Below are 21,078 nucleotides of genomic sequence, written 5' to 3'. Positions count from 1 at the left end.
ATGTAAAAAATTATATAAATCAAACCATATTTCCAATATGAGGATGAATTTTGGTTTTGCTCTTGTTTTTCAGTTAGTTTTCAAGTAGTTCCTCATTAATATTCTCCTAAATGCAGAAAATGATGACTGCTTATTTCTAAATACCTTTTTAATGCTTCATGAATTCATTTTAATTAGGCTCATAGGATGGGGGTTGAGACTGTCTGACTGGACACCAGTAAGACTGGGTGGAGAACTGGAGTTTTTGTAGCAGATTTAAGATTATTTGAGATTTGACTTTGTTTCAATTAAGAAAAGGCCCTTAGATTTTGAAATGCTATAGGCAGAGGAATTGCTTTCCAGTGTGCTCTGCTGAGGTCTGCACCTCGGGGGTTGCCTGCTTGGCAGCCTGTGTTGGAGCTGTACTCTGACAGCTTTGTAAGCTCAAGCTGTTGAGGATCTGCAACTCCCAGGAGCTCAGCCCACCAGCTCCATCACCCCTGGGCAAGATGCTAGGGAACTGAGAAAGTGAGCTATGGGAAACTTGAAATAAAAATGTATCCATAATTATTTTACCTTGGATTTATTGGCAAATTGTGAAGAAAAAAATACTTAATGAGTTGTGAGCATCCCACTGAAGGGTTAAGGGAGATACATGGATTCTTGCCAGAGCATGCAGTTCAAATTGCTCTCTAGCCTTAATACCAGTGAAGGCACTCATAGCACACGGAAGTTGTTTTGCGTTTCAAAAATGAAATGCATGTGGAAGGGAGGAGGATAAAATAGAGGAAAAAAAAGCTGAGTGTATATTTAAGGTGGGCAGTCCACACACATGTTTTCATATTTGTATTAACATCAGATAATTTCTTAGAAGAGAGAATAAATTGAGTAGAATTTTATTGAAGAGTAGAAAATGTAGAAATGTTTTAAAGATAATTTCCTCTCTGAAGTGACTGAGGGAACACAAGATTTTGTATAACTATCCTTGCTGTCAACAGCGCATTTGATCTAAGGGCATCAGTATGCTTCTGAATGTTAAGTGGGCCTACACAACAGAAGTATTTTAAGGATCAAAATGGCGTGCTAGCATTTATGATTCCCTCTTTGTTGATAACCTCAATTATCAACTATCTCTTCCTATGCTCTGATGGTCCATTTCTGCCTCTTACATGTAAGCCTCACTGAGATTGGTGATGTTTCTCTTGGATTAAGGGTCTGCTGTGTTAGAAGGCTGGAATGAAAAATAAATAAGCAGCTTTGTCATCACATACCCAGTGATGAAAAACTTCAGAGTGACTTAGGTGTTCTGGTTGTTGCTGAAAAATATGGCATAATATTTAGTATTTTAGTTTAAATTATATTTGTCTCGTAGAAATAGAGCTTTTCTGTGGGCATGTTTCTTCTTATACGAGGTATGCGTGCATACATTGTTATTTGGCTGGATTTTAAACATCGGAAGTGTTGGCTACAGTTTCTTTGATTATATAAGCTTTTAAGTTTCAAAAATATGGTCTGTGTTTTGTAACATAGCCTCTCTTACTTTACTGTGAGGCGTATGTAGGAAAGTACGGAAGAGGTGGTGATGGGCTGAGATACTGCAAGACACTGGAGGGGAAGACAAGAAGTGTTAACATGTTGCAGGAGGTAAAAGGACGCCAGTAAAGGGACTCAAGAAGGCGAGCGATGCAGTCAGAGCGGCAGAAGAGTAGGCGGGTTTTTGGCAGGAGAATTTTGCCTAGACTGGGAATTGGGAATGAACTGAGATGCAGAGAGGCCACTGAGGACGCAGTAGTAGTAGTCGAAGCGGTGGATAACTACGGAGTGGATAAATATGTTAGTAGGAGAGGTGGACGTTAAAGATATTTTTTAGTGATGCTGTAGAAGAAGAGGTGGCATTTCGCGTCGGGAAGGAAGTGGAACAATAGTTGAGATTGGGTGAAAAGTCTCTAATTACAGGGCTAAATGATCATAACAATAGTAGAATTGTCCATCGTAGCAAAAATAAGACTGGAAAGTCTGTTAAGACCTCCCAAATTTCTCCTGCTTTCAATGATGGCATCAGTCAGTCCTGTGCTTCCAACAAAGTGGAGTGCTTTGCCTTTGGCCTTTATTAGTTGCTATAAACCATCACGTCAGCCTCCAGGAGTGATGGGGTGGTGTTAGAAACCTTCCTGTATTGAGAGCATCTCCTCTGGGTCAATTCCAGTGCAAAGAGAGATTAGTTACATGCGCATGAACTATTCTGCACATTTTCTGTGGATAAATAGAAAGCAGATTCCAGGTCTATCAGTCAGAAAACTTTATGAGTGCGCTTGAGGAAAAAAAAAAAAGAAAAAAATATTTCATTCAGAGTGTACTTTGTGTTGTTGCTTTTGAATGCAATGAATAAATTGTAGGAGGCACAGCAGAGATAGTGAGCAGTGATAACGGACGGCTGACTTGCTTTTAAAAGTCTCCTTGGGATGTTGTTGTAAAGCTGCACAGTGATTTGGAGCCTCCTTAGGTGCTGTCCTTCCTTCAGCAGAAACATCTGAGTTTCCAGGTGGTGACAAAGCCTGAAAGGAGAGACTGGGAGAGGAACTACGGAAGAGAATTTCTGTTTGGAAATGCTCCAGCTAATAGAGAAGAAAGCTTCTGGGTCAGGAAGCACGGGTGCTCTCCAGCAGCAGTCTGAAAGGAAGGGTGAACCTAAAAACTGTCTTGGCATTGTGGCTGCTTCACTTGCAGTGTTTAAACTCATTAAAAACTTGTGGAAACACTAATCAGGAAAGGCAATGACCCCATATGCTGAGGACAGCATGCTGAATTCCTGTGTTTTATACCTCAGCCTCTTGTAGCACAAATGTCTTAGCCAAAGGTGAACATTCAAAAGGTAAATGGGTCACTGCGGTGGTATTTATTGGTTCTTCTTTCCTTTAATTTGAGGCAATGATGGTATATTTTCTTTTCTTTCCAGTTTATTATCATTGAAGTCAGTAATGGTATTCCAGTTTCTCCATCCATCTCCTCGAGAAATCCCAAGAAAGACTTCTGTTCACAACGTTAGTTAGGGTTTTGGTCATTTACACCATGGTTTGAAAAGAAGTAGGATTAGATTATTTATATATGAAATAGGGTGCTATTGTCACACAACAGTGTTGGTTTGTAGATTTAGGGTGTGTTAATGTATCATTGTATTGGACTGTGGCAGTGACGCTGGAGGCTTAAGTCAGCGGCGCACACATGGTCCCCTACTGCCATTTAAGTCTCCCTAAATTATGTGCGATGTCCAGTGGGGCTGGTAGGTGTGACACAGGACAGCGTGAGACTTGTGTCCTCCTCAGCTGGCAGCTGAAAGCCGAGCAAGGGCACTCAAATATATGTCCTACAAGTCAGGAGCATCTCCACTGAAGCCAGTGCAGATACTGGTATGAAGGGAAGAACAAGATGCTCACAGGGGCTTGCTCAAAGGCAACTACACTGTTTTGCAGTTGTGTCCTCCATGTGTTTTCTCATTTTAAGGTGGACATAATTGGGCAATATGATTGTGAATTATCTGTGCCATCCAAATAGAGAGTGAGATCGCTTGTTGTCATGACGACAAAAAATGGTGAGGTGTTTACTTGAAAGTGAGTTCTGCACAAGCATTCACATCAAGCTGTGTCTGAAGATCAGTGTTTGAAGACTGTTCTTCAGAGAGTACATTCCTCCTTTAAAATATTGGCTGTATTTATGCAATTTTACCCCAGGATATATGGAAGACGGCTTTTTGAAAGCTTAACCCAGGACAGAGCATACGCTTTTATTTTCAAAAGGCACTCTTTAGTTCAGTAATGGAAATCCTACCTAGACTACAAATAGCGGCATATGGAAAAGCCAGCCAGTCAACTATCTGCTGTTTATATAAAAGGAGTTTGTAGTGAAGAGACTTCCTTTTAAAATGAATCATATGGTAACTCACTTTATAATCCTTTAATATCTTTTTGGCTTTAAAAGGTATTTGGGTTTAAGAGCATGCTTTGTGATATTAATTTTATCTCACTGAGCTTTCTTTCGTGTATAAATCTGTGCTGGGGCTGAGGAGATATTATTTATTAATTCCTTGGAAGTGCCTTTTATACAATGTGTACAGAAAAAGAAGTGTGTATTTGATATTCAAATGGGGCAAACTACTACTCTTCTCTATAAGTAAATATGCTATGTATAAAAAGAACTGTGTAAGTGCTGCATACCATTAAATAGTTACCTGACTGCCTTCTTGTTGTAGTTACTTTTTAGTATACTTTCAGCTGCTTGCTGTCCAGAAAGGTCTTCATTACCTTTCAGTTAACCTTATGAAGAAGGTGCATATGGTTGTGTTCATTTAATATAAACAGAGAATGTTAACCTTATCAAAGAGATACATAAGCTGCAAGAGCCAGTAATAGTATTTGAAATTCTTCAGTCATAGGTTTGGTTTTGATGACTAGATATTAAATATAAAGCTAGTATGTAGCACACATATTTGTGTTTTAAATATTTGTGTTTCTACAAGTGCATAATTGTAGTTGAGGAAGCTAGAGACAGTCGGGAGTAGGGAAGAAGTTGGTGAGAATGCTTAAATAGGACTTGCAGTTCTTATATGATAGGAAAATCTAGCTGAGTCATTTTTTACATATCCGGTGCTGCTATTTGAAATTTGAATTGGAAATGAAAAAGTTTCAGTAAGGATTTAATACATCCGAATCAGGTTTTTTTCTGTTTTTTTGGTTACAGCACCTAGCTCAACTGTGTTATGGCCCAGGAGTTGCAGTCTTGTAATCCCAATTTAAAAAAAATACTGATCTTGGAAAGAACTTGGCACTTTCTGAGGCAGGTCAGGATCTTGACAATTCAGATCTTTAGCCAGCCCTCTACATTTTATCTCTGTGCTTGTCTCATACGTATTTCAGGAGTCCCTTAATCAAAACAAGAATGTGACTTGTTACTTTGAATTATGCAGCATGGGAAATACTATTTAGTTATTTATTTCAAGTAGCAATAATACCTCAAAGATTAGTGTCAGAGGCTCTTTAGATGAATGAAAGGGGCAACGTCAGTGACGGTGAGGAAAGAAACTGGAATAAGACAAGTGGCATGACTGGATTTGTCAGACATTTGTAAACATCAATGGCAAAACATATATTAATCATCTGTTTTTCTTGCAAGCTTAAAAATTGTGAACTTGTGCCAGTTTTCTGTACCGCTCTTTTCTGGTGTCATACCTGATGAGTTAACTATAACTCATTTCCTCTGTCAATAAGACCAACTGGCTATGTTGGTAATCTGCCACATGTCTAGCGCTGGTGCTCCCAGATCCTCCCTCCTCCACTGACTCCACGTATTAGCTCTGACTGGAAAGTCTCCCTGGAAATTAACTGTGTAAGACAGAGGCCAGGTTCTGGCATCCCTGTCAAAGGAACGTTGGTTTTATTCTGTACGCAGGGACCTCAGCATTACTGCGTGTTCTTTTGGATAGCCTGCAACACCGCTAATCTGAATTGTCTCAAAAACACTGGAGTTTTTCAGGGAGTTGTTGGATGATAGCTGGCTGCGTCTATGTCGATCAACATAACCCTGAGACTGTTTGCCTACGGCAATATAATAGATGACATCAGATAAAATTACTGAACTACTGCTGCACAAGATGGGTTGCCTCCTTAGAGTGCTCATGTCTCTCTTGCACTTGCCCTTTGGTTTCCTGTATGAGACAAGCTGAGGACAGGACACGTGGTCCATCCCACCTCCAGTTCTCCCCTGCCGTAGGCAGGGTCAGCAAAGACTAGAATGACCAGCTAAGAAGGAACTGAAGAAGTAGCAAAGGCAGTGTGGTGTGTTGTGAGCAGGATGCCAGGCTGAGGTGGTACCAGGGGGTGAGGAGGTGGGCTGGGAATGAGCAGATAGGCCCCCGTTCCTTTGGCTGATAGACATGGATGATGCAAAGGGAATTTTACTCCTGTGTGCTTTCCCTTGAATCCCAGGAAGCTAAAGAATAGGAGATGGGGCTCTGGAAAAATACTATAATTATGGGTAATCTTGTTTGTCTCCATTCTTTAGAAGTCAAATAATTCAGTATATGAATTGACAAAGTCTTGCAACTTCCTTTCTTGAAGGGTTTCTATACTGTTTCCTGCTCTTGTTACTATCTCTTCAGGGATTCCCCTTTGTATTTTATTCTCCATTCCATGAGTGAAATTTGGAGAATAACCTTCCTATTGGCCAGCTGGTGCAAGGCCAGCCATCATTTTTCACAGTTCTCTGGAGCCTACCTTGGATCTTATTTGCTTGGAAGTAGTCCCATTGATTGTAAATCTGTTATATGGCAGAAATTCTGGGGTAGGGAGCATCTTTGTTCTTTCTGATGATGGTAAGCCTGCAAAACAGAGCAAGATGAAGAAACCTATTTAATATATTGATTTGTGACTTCTGATATGTTCTCTGTACAAGAGACAAAGATATGTACAAGCCAACTGAGAAAATAACAGCTGTGATGTTGGAGAGTAAGCAAAAGAGGCTTGTTCTTTTGCTTTCTCAGCCAGGAGTAGCTGCAAACATATGCCTGCAGTTTATAATACATTAGTTTCCATTATATGTAAGAAAGAGTTGAACAGGTCAAGCATTGGAGTGATGATACCTGTACACACGTTGTAGTTAGTGTCAGTCCTTCGTGCTGCTCACATTAAATTTTGAATTTTCTTTCAGCAGTACACGTGTAAATTGACAGTCATCCATATGTAGAAGTGAAGGGGTTGCTGACAGTTGTAAAAGAAGAGTGAATTGAATATATCCAGCAAGTTAGCTACATGGGTAAGAGATGTTTCATTGTCTCTTTTTGCCTTGCAGGAAGAATGCAAACAAATACTGGCTCGGCAGAAATCCAGTTCCCAGTCTGATTCTCATGACGATGAGATTTCCCCTCCTCCTCCCAACCCAGTGGTAAAAGCCCGACGCAGGAGAGGGGGGGTCAGTGCAGAAGTGTACACTGAGGAAGATGCTGTTTCTTATGTCAGAAAGGTAATGTGTAACAGTCTACCTGATTCTGAGATGTATAGGACAATCAAGTGACTCACATTTTGCTCATAATTTGGACTCATGGGTCAGCCTGTAGGATGGTGTCTTCATGCCAGCATGTGCATGGCTTGACCATCTTCTTCACATTCAAGTTCTTTTGCTGCCTCCTCGACTAAGTACTTTCCCCATCAATGTGACTTCAGCATTCTCTATTCTTTCTTTTTTGAGATGTGCTGCTAATCTGCTTCCCCCTATGACAGGGTTGGTAATTCTCAACCATTTTCCTGATATTCACAGATTCCGGCAGCTTCTGAGTTTTGTCAAAACCTCACAGTTTTGGAAAGCAGCCTTTTCTATTGCTGCATTTCCTGCCTTTTCTTTCCAAAAAGTCACTTCTAGCTCAAGTTTTCTTCTAACCTAGGTCATTTAGGTTCCCTAGACCATTCAGGCACGTTGTTCCCATGTTGATTGGGTACCACCTAACCCATGGGTTTTCGGAAGTCTGTTGACCATACTTGGGGAATTTTATGGGACCGTTGTCTTTGAAGAAATGCCAGTCCCAAATTAGGTAATTTCTTCAGTAGGAGCACTAATTTGGGCTTCTCTTTTTTTAACTGCCTTTTTCACAAAAATATCTAGCTATGTTATATCCTTGATATCTCTTAATAACTCTGCAAATTTTTTTTGAAACTGGCCAAAGCTTCAAAGGTTATTAAAAGACAGACATTACAATAGCGTATGTCATGTTTGTTTAGGAAGTTAGGCTAAAAATGCATTTCATAAGGTTGACAGATGCTACTAATGTGCTTTTGTGCACGCCTGGAGTAGCTTTAACCCAAAGAGCTTTTTCTTTATGGGAATACATTTTGTCAGTCAGTGTTTTTTGGCAGAATACTTTTTGCCTTTGCAGTCAGATGTGCTTTTGTCATCTGCTTATGATACAAGTTCACTGGCTGCTCTGGGGATTTCTGTCCCAAGAAACAAGAAATTAGGAGAGCCTTTCATCCTAAAAACAAGTATGGAGGAGTATTCTTGTGGCGGTTAAATAATGCTTGCAAGTATACAGTAAATTTTAACAGCACTGTGGTCAAGCTATTAATGCACTGCACTGTTAAAAAACTTGCGTGATATTTTAAAAGCCACTTTCAAACACTTTTCTTTCTGTGCAGCTTGCAATATCCCCCTTAAAAACTTCCATGAAGAGATCACATTTGTCTCTGCTTAATATGGGCTCCATGTGACTCTTCTGTAAATCAAAGGAAATATTCCTTCCCCCACCCTTGAGTAATTCTTTTATGTTTATAATGGAACCTGAAGTTAACTTTGTTTTCTTCCTTTTTCAACAGTGATGCCAATAAGCCTTGACAGTAGCATGGGTAGGCAAGAACCAGAAGAAGAAATACAGATCATATTCTGTGTGTTCTGTGACTAGGGCTGTTATGATGTTAATTTCCTAGGAACTGACTGAGCTTAAATAATAATAATGTAGGGGATGGTTTTGTGTCAGGCTACAGATGCTGCAAGGAATATAGAACTAGCACTGGGAGGGTTTGTGTCTTTGTTTTCTGCCATCAGCAGATGAATCCCATGGTGAATCCCATGGATGTGTGTTTGTGACAGAGATTTGTAGAATACAGAAATGAAGGGAGACACTGAAAGGACAAATTATGAAACTAATTTAAAAGTGTAAAAAGCAAGGCAAGGGTTGTGTTAGACTATTGCAAACAGATGGAATTTTAGATAGTAGCCAGGAAGAACTGCTGGATTGAATTCAGGTGTTGGATAGAAACACATCTGTGTCATAAGCCAATTTAAAGGATGTCTTGAAGGGGTGAGCTGTGGCATGAGTAGTGCTAAAGGCAGTGCAATGAGTTGTGTCACTGGAAAGAAAATCAAAGGAGATTTAGCTTTGTGATTTGAGCAAGCACATGGCATGGCTCCATTCTGAGGAGCACAAAGGAAGATCTCTGTGGAGGGTTATTTTATTGCTTCATTCCTGAAACTAGAGAAAACAATTATTTGTCAACACATCTGATATATAGTTAACAACTAACAGAATAGGAATCTTGCTGTAAAGAGGGTTATCGGCTTGAAGAGAACATTCAGTGATTACTTGGAAGACTGATGTAAGAAATGTTCAAGTGATTCTTCCTAACATTTGATTTTGGTCAGATGCCTGGTTACTGGGACACCTAAAGAATCTCTCCTGTGTTTCCTGTGTCCCTGCCCCAACAGACCCGCTTCGGTCTCTGCCTTGTGGCTTTCATTGCTGCAGATTTAGACTGAGAAATGCAATTCTATGCTATTCCATATTCAGCCAGAAAGGTTGGAGTTGAATGTCTTAGTGATTTCATTATCTGCTCTTTTGGCTCATCAGCAGTAAGCTGAACAACTAGGGTATTCTTAATAGAGCAAGGGTTCAGGACTGCAATTCAATCCAGGGTTTGTTTGATAGGGTAAAAACCAAGAATAAGATACTGGCCAAATGCTTATTTTATTTAGCATTGAGGAATTTAAACTTTTAGATAAATTAGATTATGATACAAATATGCAGTTTATACATACACGCTTCTCTAGACTTAATTTGAGCAGTCTAATGACTATAGCAGTCAAAGTAAGTGATGTTTGAAGCCAGAGTTTAGCTTTAGGTCTTCACAGTGCAGTATTTTCCCTTGAAATAAATCTAGATCAATTCTTTGTGAGAACTGGTTCTATATCAGTTTTCCCATTTGAGACATCCTTCTTCTGGTTTGATGGGTAGCATCTTGCCTTTCCAGGATGAGGAAAGGAAACTACCTACACATCAGCATACATAGTAACTTAAATAAGACAGATATACTATTTCAGTCATAAGAAAATGTGAAAGATAAATGCCCATTATCAGACCTTTTTTGTACAATAATTAAACCAGGCAAACAGATGTTGATTTTCAGATTGGAGTAAGGTTTATTTAACACATAAAACTTTTGCTAGGCTTGATTCTGCCTTGTTATAATGAAACTATTAAGGAAAATCACATTACTAAAGTCAAAGAACATATTTTACAAGTCATAACCTTGTTACAGATTTTTTGTGTCTCTCGTAATCACAGAGTCTTTGACCGGCAGAAAAAGATGCTTGGCAAATACAGAGATACAGTGCCTTTACTAGTATCTTACCAAAATGCTTACCAAAAGGGAAGGTCTAACTTGCAAAAGTCTTATAAAAAACTTCACCCAGTATGAAAACATACTCCTGAATTTCAACAACTATTTTGAACAAATTCATGTACAACAGGACTTTTGCTACCTCTCCAATTAACAAATAAAAATGCCTCTTCATTCTCAAATGCAAGTCCTGTGCCTTTGTTTCATGGCAAACGAGAAGGATTTTGACCCAGGTGGGCCTCTCAGGAGCTTGGCTCCTTATACCACGAGCAGTACTGAAAAGTATGATGTAATCAACACATTTTTACCTTTTACCTAAAGAAATGTTGCTCATTCTCTAGTTTGAAAAGTAGGTTGCTTCTGTTATTGTTTGTGGGGGAAGAAGAATATGAAATATGTTTTCCTCAGTCCAAAAGATTTGAAAGGAGACTACACAGCTGCCAGTACCTGCTAATTATAGTATTTTATGGTTATCCTTCTCCTCACTCATCCCAGATCTTATATTTCTTTTCTGGTTGTCATATTGAGAACATAAATTCTTATCCTCACATTATCAAAACTAATTTATTACTTTCCTAGTGGCTTTATATTATAGCCTAAACCTGTCTCAGTGTTTGAAATCAAATTGCATCCATTATCTTAAATAGTGGAATTTTCTATAGATTTCAAGATCTATGAAGAAATACAACCAGGCATGTAATTACCCTTTGTTCTTTTCTATACAGGTTATTCCAAAGGACTATAAAACTATGACTGCTCTGGCAAAGGCCATCTCCAAGAACGTGCTCTTTGCTCATCTTGATGACAATGAACGAAGGTATGAGGTACTTTATGATTTAAAGGAATCTATAGCTTGACCTGAGGACAAGAAATTATATTAAATTTTAACACAGGGATCAGAAGTACTCTCACTGATGCCTTTGAGTCATACTAGATGCACCCTCACACACACTTAAGTTATTATGATGGAGGGTAAAATCACAAGCTAAAAAAGGGCAAGAATAAGTTAGAATGTATACAGACATATTTAATACTTTCAAATCAGCTGTGTCTGATTAACTTTATTCTAGGTTACTTAAGGAATTGGCTAAAGCAATCTCAGAAGCATTTGTAGTTACTTCTGAGAACTCAGGGAAGACAGATCAAGTGCTGGAAGAGTGGGAAAGAAAAAGCCTAATGTCTATAAAGAGGTAAAAGAGAATTACAGGCAAATTACTTTGTTCTGAAAAACTGGAACAAACAAATTATATGTAAGCACCTGAAGGAGACCAAGGAGTTCAGTAACAGCCAACATGACTTTTAAAAACTTGAAAATGTCTTTCTACAACTGAATAGCAAGTCTTGTAGCTAGGGAAGGCACAACAGAGGCCGAACAGTTTGACTTCCAGTAATGGTTTTGACATTAATGTGTATGACAGTTTCATAAACAAACAAGGGAAACATGTCTTCAGTGAAACCACTATGGAGTCTATGCAAAACTGGTTGGATTGCCATACCAAATAGTAGTTATCAATGGTCCATCATTCTAATGGAAAGATATATTGAAGTGTGGGAAGGGTTGGTCTGGTTTTCATCATTATTGTCATTAATGACCTCAGTGGTGGAATAGAGTACAAGTGTTGAATTTTTAGATGACATGAGGATGGGAAGGGCTTCTAAAACATTGAGAGACAAGCCTAGAATTCAGAATTAGGCTGACATGTTGAAGAATGTTCTAGTAAAAGAAGGATGGATTGTCACTGAGCCAAGTGCAGAGAAGTATAGTTAGGCAGGAACATCTTTGTAACTATAAAATGGTTTTGCAGTTTTGGTAGTTCTTTGAAAAACTATATGGAGCTTATTGCTAATCATGGTCTGAACGTTAGTCACTAATGTCAAGCTGTTTTAAAAATACTAACATTTTACTGGGGTAACTAAACAGGAGAACATGCAAGACGTCCTGGTGTTGGAAGCATTTCAGCTGGAACACAGTGTCGCGTTTGGGCACTGCACTTCAAGAATAAACAGTTGGAGGAAGTTCAGGAAAAAGCAGTGGAAATGATCACTGATCTAGATAACATCAGTTCTGAAGAAAGAGTGGGATTGTTTGGCCTGCAGAAGAAAAGTCAGGGGCAGAGGGATGTGATAATAGCTTATAATTAGATATGAATAATGGCATATGAGAAATAAACTGCTGTGTATGCCGAAGGGTAAAGAATAACGGATTCAAAGTGCAGCAGGGAGGAATCATGTCAGATACTAGGAAGAGGTCTCTGCTTTGGTAGGTTGTGCAGTCTCCACCACTTGAGGCCATTAAGAATAGACTGGCCTGCCAGGAATGACATAAGTAGTATCAGTCCTGCCTTGCAGCAGGTAGGCTAAGTGATGTCATGAGGTCCTTGCCAACCCTACTTTTCTGTGCTTCTGTGGTTAGAAAGGACAAAGACTTTGTCTACACTGACGTTTTTAGTACTGGCAGAACATCAGCAGTACAGTCCTTTGGTGGGGCTACTCAAATGCTTTCAGTTAAAGCACATTCCAAGTGCGCAAATTTTGCTCCCTCTTGTAGGTGTTTACACAGTTTAATTACTTTGCAATCCTAATTATTTTGATATCAAATTAGCATGCAGATTTCTGGAGTAATTAGAAGAGGATTAACTTTGCACATTTCTAGCTTTTTCACTCACAGCAGAGAATTCTTGTACAGAACTGCTAATCTTAATTATACCATCAGCATGATAACATGACAGGCACTGAAAGGATAGGTTTTAGGGCTGGAAAAGGGACATTTCAGTAATATGTTATCAAAGTAGGGTGAGAGAGAACAACTGAAGGAAAAGTGCTTTTTCTTGCACTGTGATGATTGTACATCATGGTCATGGTCTCTCCTATCCATTCCCTGTGTCCCATTTACCTCTGTCAGCCAGACTGTCCTGTTATGGATACGTGTTAGGAGTGATGTGCACAGATTCCCATGTGTGCGCTGCAGATGGGTTGTAGACTATCTGCTTTTTTAGTTCTCAGACTATGGCTTGACCAGGTGTATACTGCCTTTGCTGTCAAAAGATTTAGAAGCTTCTTGGTTTCTGGGTTGTGCACTGGAACATATTCAGCTATACACCATCTCCCTTGCTCAGGCGTGTGTCTAGGTGCCTCATTCAAGCCTCATGACAAGCATGGCAAGCTATTGATGACATTGGGGAAAAAAAAAGGAACTCACAGAACGATGCATGCATTCTGCTTTTGCAGACAGGATTGCAATGAACGAATAAATTGTTCTCTCTTTGCATTTCACTGAGCTCACTCTTGACATCATGCTATTGCCCTTGTCTGGTTTTGTTTGTCAACTGTGGAGAAGTCAGCAAGTTGAAGCATATCATTGCCATCACTTCTAGTTTGCATCTTGTTGATGCAGATATGTAGTTCAGGAAAGTAAGTGGTATATGACTTCATTTGGGTTCTGTCCTCTTGGAATGGTGGAAAGCTAGGTGAGGATATTTAATTTTCTGTGCTGCACTGGTGGTGTTGGTGTTTATTTTCCTCAGTGCTTTTGACAATGAAGACAGTATCATTGTTTCATTTAATTTTGTGGTTGACCGTTTGCCAAGTTGTAAGTGTTCAGGTAGGGGAAGGATGGACTAGCAGGGCTTAATTCCTCATTTACTTTTCCTTCTTCTCAGAAAAGATATTTATGTTAATCAGCTCTATGGCTGTGCAGTCCACATGGCTTGTGTGGCATTTGCTGCTTGGCAGCTGTGAAGGTCCTTATGTCTGACATAAACCCTTATTTATAAAGGCAGTGTGTAGCATATTATCTCTGTGTCACATATTCCATATGAATGATTAATTGCATGAGAAGTCACACTGAGGTTAAGGTAAACAAGTATCTTTTTGCACTGGTGTCTGAAATAGTTTTGTTCAAGTCTTATTTTAGATAGCATCTTTTCATGTGCCATGCTTAAAAAAGGGTCGCCATCTATCTCATGCACGTACACACATGCACACACACACATACACAGAGTGTCTGGTGTAAAATCATACTGAAAAGCGCAATAAAAGAGAAACTGTAACTGCATCAGCACTAAAAGCAGCAGAGCTAGTTATCAGCAACCTTTGCCAAAACATTCATTTCAAGAGTTGCTAATATTATGAAGAACAGTGCAGCTCTGCAAAATGATGTGGCAGTCCACTGTTTTCTTGTGAGACTTTTCCACTGACTTCAATAAGATCTTGATAAAACTCTGGAGTAGGGTCCTTGTTCTCTCAAAGTCAGTGGCAAAATGCCCATTATCTGAAGTGGAAATGTGTTTTTAACTCTAAGGGAGCTGTTGTTCTTATTTGCAAAACCAGGAATGTGTGGCTTTTAATTGTGTTTCCGCACATGTGCACCTGATGTATATTTTATGTGCGTCCTCCTTTGCCTAGAGCTGGTCTGTTACACGCTCACTGACAGCAAATCCTCAGATTTATGTGGATGTGTCATGTACTCATTATCCAAAATTTGTCTGAATTGATGAGAAATTAGCTGTAAAAAGTTAAAGCAACATCAGGTCTTCACAAAATTAATTTCTTATTGTGTTTTAATAGGTATAGTTTGATTTTGATGGTTTATTAACATATTGCATATCTAACAAAAATACTGGACTATATTAAAAATTTCTGTGAAATACAGACAGGGTAAATATCTATGAGCTGTGGGGAAAAGAAGGATGTTAAGGGGGTGATAGGCTCAACTATGAACTAAACAGCTTAGTGAGTTGCAGAGAGTGCATGGAGGTGTATCAGTGTGCCTGCCTTTGGGCCCATCCTTGTTTCTTGTCTTGTTATCAGCCCAGCCGCAGTTGCAGTCTTCTCAGAGTAGCCTTATGTCCTATGTGCTTTGATAGGGTTTGCTTCCCTGGTTGGGATGTGTGACAAAGCCCTTTCACTTTGTTTCAGGCTTTGATGTATTTACTCTGCAGGTAGGATGCATTTAATGTCTGGGTAGTTAGGCTTGGATTTTGATAGTGCTGTTATATCATCCTGCAGGTCCCTAGGCATGTGTGCTCTTAACTTCTCTCTCCTCCTTTCTCCTACCCCATATGATGACATATTCGCTAGCTTATGTTCACATGGGGGTTTTGTCCTTCTTTCTGTGTTTCTGCTGTACTCCACTTCCTTTGTGACTCCACTCAAAAACTCTTAGAAGAGACTGCTCAAAGGGTTTCATTAGGTGGGCAGTGGAGCATGTTAATTAAGCTCAGATGTAACCACAGCAAAATTTTCTGGAAAAGCATAGTTTATACTGGTGTGCAAACATGCAGAAGCTGTGGAGATGACCATCAAGAGGACAGTTTTCCCAGGCAATGAGCACTCTAAAGATCTGCTAGTTATGATCACTGCAAAATCAGCAACTCTGGTCCTGGCTTGGTGCTCACCAAAGCCTTATATATATATATATATATATGCGCAGTCCTGCAAAACAGCTTCTCATGTGACAACTCTGAAGATGCTCCTCACACCACAGAACAACTTCTGATACAGAAGACAGCGCTGTGCAGGCTGTGCATCCAGAAGAACTAGGAATTGCTCTGCAGCCTCTTCAAGGATGAACAGCCTTGAGAGAAAACATCAGTGGAGCTGGATGTTCAGCCAGGTAAGAGGTATTCACCCTTCCTTTCATTATACTGGGGAAAAGCGAAATGGCAACATTAACTGTGAGGGATTTTTTGCATTATAAACATAAATATATTTTTTATAGATGATGTTCTTTGCAACAGTTTGTCTTTAATGTCAGTTGAGAGCAGAAGCCATCTTGTTTCTCTGCTCTTCATTGCACCTGTAATCCAGGAGGAAGTCCCAGCAAAAAAAAAATAAAATTAAATAAAATCCTTGGTTATGGCATTTGTACGTAATAAAAAGATGAAATTACAGACCTTGCAGAAGTGCATATTTCAGAAGGTGCATCTGTCTTTGTAATGTCCCTCTAGAATGCTGGTGAGAAGTTACACTTAATAACATTCAAGTGTTGTCTTAGGTGGCCTGTGCTATAGATTCTAATGGCTGAATAAGGGGAAGAAGTTCTTTGCTGATCTTATCCCTCCTGGTTCCAATGTGATCTCATGGTTCAGATCCATTCTGAAGACTGTTTGCATAAACTTTCCCCCTTCTTTTCGTCTGTGACACTGAAGAGTTTTGCATATGGGAGAAATCAGCAAGGCAGCGTGCGTGATACTGATGCCCTCTCTGCTGCTTTGGTTTTGTTCAGTCAGCAGGCAGTGAATGATTTCTATCTATGCAAAGACAGAATTACACCCATAACTTGGCAGCATTTTATTTCCTCTCCCACTCTTGGATATCCAGCAGATTAACAACCTCTAAGGCTTCCTAGTTGTGAAATGGTGTATAAAGTCAAAATGGGTGACAAGGGGCTAGTCTGATTGTCCTAATCTCTTCTAACCTGGCAGTGTAGCTAGTAAGAATTTTTATCGGTTCAGCATGTAATGCTGGAATACAAGTACACCCACTTGGCTTTGCCATGATCTTGAAGAGTAAAGGGGGAAAAAAAAGGAAGAGATTGTTCATTTTTGTTCTCTGGATAAAAATAAAAGATATTTTTTCATCATTTTATTGACAGGATGTTCTATCTCTACTGGACAGGGGCAGCCACTGAGACGGGGGCAGTGAGACGGTTCAGAGGTGACCTGCTGTGGGAATGGAAGTTGGACCCGAAGCTGATGACTGTCAAGGAGGAGAAGGAGATATAACTGAAGCAGAACCAGTGGGTGAGAGAGCAGGACTGAGAGCAGCAGGAGTGTCAGTCCTTGCTCCAGGATGTCACCAGTGCCTGTCTGCTCTGCTGTGAGTCACAAGCCTTGTCTGCCAGTCCCTGTTCAGAAGTTCAGCAGCCTCCTGACCACATAAATAAGTGGAATGGTTAAACATTCACCATATCTGTATGTAAATGCTAGGTAAAACTTGTATGTAAAAGCTATGTAAAACTTGTTCATCAAGGAGTAAAGAGAGTAGATAAATATTTAACATGCACTTCCAGACTCCACTTTTGGCATTTTCGCTAATGTCATAATTATTACAAGCATTTATTCTTTATTACTAATGTACAAGCAGCTGTAATGCCTACAACAGCTTTCAGAATACTTTTGTGTATTTTATTACTTGGATTAATAATAAACTGGTTTGTTTGAACAGTATACTGGTGTGAGACTGCTTTGGAAACAGAGTCAGGAAATTGTATTTAATGCTTTTACTAGAATATTGAGCTTTTATAAAGGTGCAAAAAAAGCAACAACAAATGAACTAAACAGTAAAAAAAACTGCTGCATTTATTACAGCAACATACAGCATTGCATTTACTCTTGTGTGTTGCCTGCATGGCAAAGGTATGAGAATAAAGGGCATTTTTTATTTTCTATGCTTGTCACGGCCAAGACGTAAAGATGAAAATTGGCACTTGTACTGGGCATGCAAGCCAACCAAGAGCTTTCCTCAAGCAAAAATTCTTACCCTTTTCCCAACATCCTCCCAAACATTGTGGAGAGCACATGCTGCTGTGATACTGTAGGTAAAATTGGAGGCAAGTTGTAGATACCATCATCTTGCTGTTAGCATTTCAGAAAAATGTTCTGCTACCTTATTACAAAGGTATTTTAAGTAACCTGTGTTCTGCAATTCAGGCAGTTTTGTAAGCCGTGACCGGTGGCAAAGTAGGGTCCTATAGGGACTCACTGGGCATAAACATATGCTATTTGAAAGACATTAGTGTCCAAATTAAGATTTCCTCAGCATTGAGACACAATAACATTCTTAACTTGAATTAAGGGCTGCCACAGAAGGGAAATGAGTAATCAGGTATCTGTGTTCTGTGAAGACAAAACATCAGAATTAGGCTTAAATTATACAAGATGGATGTAAACTAGACACGTGGTAATAATTTCTAGTGGTAAAGATACTTCAACAGCTTGTAGAATCTATAATTGTTAAGAACAGGTTAGGCAAATCTCTTTGAACATAATTTAGTTTGTCCTCTGGATGGAAGAAGTCTCTTAGCTCTATTTTTGGAATTCTTGGATCCTCAGTAGTGGGAAACTGGTGTATTCTTCCTCTATACATTTTTCTTTTCTCTTTTTTTTAACCTATTTGAAGGGTTATTGTTATTTCACAGATCTTCTGTTTTCTCAGCTAGATGAATCCAATTCTCCCCATCTTCCTTTGCAGACCAGGTTCCTCAGACCACTGACCATTTTTGTTGTTCTCAACTTTCTCCACTTGGTCCACTTCTTTCTTGTTTGTTTATATTTTTCACAGCAACAAGATATTGTTGACTCCTACTTAGCATGTGATCACTGGAATCATTGGATCCTTTCCTGCAGAAATGCTACCTTAGCAGTGAATCTTCACCATGTATTTACACCATTGATTATTCCTACCCAAATATACTTAGCTGTTGTGTCTTTATTGAAAGCATATCTTTTTTCTCAGACCATTTCTTCAATTTGTAATAATTTTACATCCTAATGTTGTTTTTTGAAGTGCTTGCAACTCTTTTACAGCTAGGTATTGTCTTCAAATTCAGAAGACATACTCTTTATCCAGGTCAATAATGATTTGGGTAGTTTTTTTAGTACAGGCATAGTCTAACATGAGGAAAGTGGTTTTCCATAGCTAACAGATGAATTTTAGTTGTTGTCCTGTTGATCTCATATTAAAATGTTCGTGAAACTTCTGGTGATTAGTGAATTTCAAGGACATTATTATTGCTATAAGCTTTATTCACTTCTGCATAATACCATGTTTTATTAAAGCACTGGCTGCAGGCCAGCTGGAAAGCCTCATACATGTGGAAGAAACCTAAGACGGCACCATCCAGGAGCAAGATATTTTAGAAACAGGATGCCACAGCTATGACATAGTCATTACACATCCTGTATTTTCCTTGCATTTGTAACTTAACTCTTTTGTTGAAAAACAAACACAGATCTGGCTTCTGCCTGTGCTTCATATATGCCTACGGTGTGCAGAACAGTGCAAGAAAAATGCCCTTTCCATGATACTGCATTAGTATTTCTGTATCTCCTGGAGTCCATGTTGTGCTAAAACCACATGGATGTTAAGGGGGGATATTTACTCTGCCTGCTGTAGGCATCTAAGTTAGCTGGTGCTCAAAACACCTCAGTTAAGAGCCTCAGGGTATGGTTTCACCATTGATTTAAGCCAAATTCTGAGCTGGTACCAAAGGAGGAAGTAACACAGTGAGTGCCAAATCTTGGCTTCATGTTCCTATTGCTCTCATGGTCAAGGTTAGCCAGATCAGCTCTCTGAAAAGTGATCCTCCCCTGGAGGGTTAGTTTTCAGTCAGATCAGGTCCTTCCTCCCACCCCCTACCTGGCTGCAGAAATACTTTGGCTAGCTGAAGGGAGGAGAGGGCAGGGCAGGGCAGGACCTTCCCTTTTGGCAGCAGCAGCGACCGAAATCAAATTAAGTTATGGCAAAACTGCACCTTAATTTCCCTTACTAGTCATTGGACAGTCAGACGATGGAAATAGATGGTGTGAATACCTCTGTAATGAGCTATTGTTCCTTGCCAAGAATGCTCAAAATGTAGAGCTAAGCTACTCAGAAGATGAGAGATGAAAAGAAAGAATAAGATGAGACAGAAATTGCACAGCAAGGCATGGCAGAGTGGGGGGTGGAGGGCTTTGTTGAGTCAATAACATGACTTCCTTGGGTTATATTAGGATTTTTTGTGACCAAATTGTTGGATGGGTTTCTTTTCCCTCCTTTTTGGGAGTAGCAACAGAGAGAGAAGGATGACAGCATCACACCAGTGCACTTTGTGCAGGGTGCACAGTGGGGCAGGCTCCATCCCGTGAAGATTTGTAGAGGCATGAATGTCCCACCTGTGCTGGAACTCCAGGAGATGGTCAATAGACTGTGGTAACTTGGGGGCAGAGGAGATGTATGTACACAAGTTACATGTATGTGTAACAGATTTGGTACTAAAGAGACTGGTCTCTGTGTGGCAGATTTTTTTCATATTAGATGATTAGCCTGTCCTTTGAATTCTACTTGTAAGCAGCCAAGAAGAGGAAACTCATCTCTCAAATCAACCAAGGCATGCTAAACAAGACTTTCCTTCTTCGGATGACACCAAGGTATTTTCCAGGTAAACTGCCTGGCAATCCAGTTTTTCTTTGTGCCTTTTATGCCTTGTTTATGGCCTTGATTCAGCATGGTATTTAAAAGTGCATGTTTAACTGTGAGTTGTTCCATTGACTTGCTATGGATGTCAAAGGAACTATTCATGTGTTTAAATGGAAGCACATTCAGTCCTGCTGAATTGGAACTTGCCAATGTGAAATACTACTTAAACTAGAAAAAGTTATGGGTTTTGGAGGCAACAGTCATCTGGCAGCAGAGATGGAAATGAAACCAGGTAGAATTGCCCAGCCGTTTGGAAAATAAATGATCCAATTCTCCATTCAAGGATTAGCCATGAATTTAACACTGACTATATTTTCCAGTACATCCATCTCATTTATCCAAGAATTATTGTCTTTAATTACCATTGTGGTGCCTGCAGGCAGCAGTCTTTAAATTAGTTATGCAAAGTTCTGCTCCCAGCAGTCATCAGGAGATTGTATCTGCTTTAGTATCAATCCCTTTACAACAGCCTGACAGCGTACAGACTTTGTACTAGGGATGTACTTTTTGTGTTGTCAGTATTTGGCCTGGTAGATAGGTTATTCTCTTAAACATAACTAAAAGCACACACATTTGGTATTTATGGATAATTTTATCTTGAGAAACAAATACTCTCAGTTCATAGCTTTTTAGAGGTTGTGATTCACCCTCAGTGTTTTGTTAGACAGTTTATATTCTTCATCACAAATACTAGCGGCGCCGTTCCTAATGGTAGTTATTTTTAATTCTGCATAAAGTAGTGGTTTACATATGGGCAGTATGTCAC

General features: G+C 39.5%; 1 protein-coding gene across 5 annotated transcripts in view; it reads left to right on the top strand.

Annotated features, from left to right (window-relative positions):
• PRKAR1B (protein kinase cAMP-dependent type I regulatory subunit beta) overlaps positions 1-21,078 on the top strand; it is a 110,405-nt gene that overhangs the window by 9,318 nt on the left and 80,009 nt on the right. For all 5 annotated transcript variants that reach the window (XM_069810189.1, XM_069810193.1, XM_069810191.1 and 2 more), the window contains exons 3-4: positions 6,820-6,990; positions 10,859-10,950. In XM_069810189.1, the coding sequence (XP_069666290.1) occupies positions 6,820-6,990; positions 10,859-10,950 (263 nt within the window). The remainder of the gene's footprint in view (positions 1-6,819; positions 6,991-10,858; positions 10,951-21,078) is intronic.

Source organism: Haliaeetus albicilla, chromosome 22 (assembly GCF_947461875.1).
Source record: "Haliaeetus albicilla chromosome 22, bHalAlb1.1, whole genome shotgun sequence".
Lineage (NCBI taxonomy): Eukaryota > Metazoa > Chordata > Aves > Accipitriformes > Accipitridae > Haliaeetus > Haliaeetus albicilla.
Note: the sequence above shows the minus strand (reverse complement) of the source record. Positions and strands in the feature narration are given on the sequence as shown.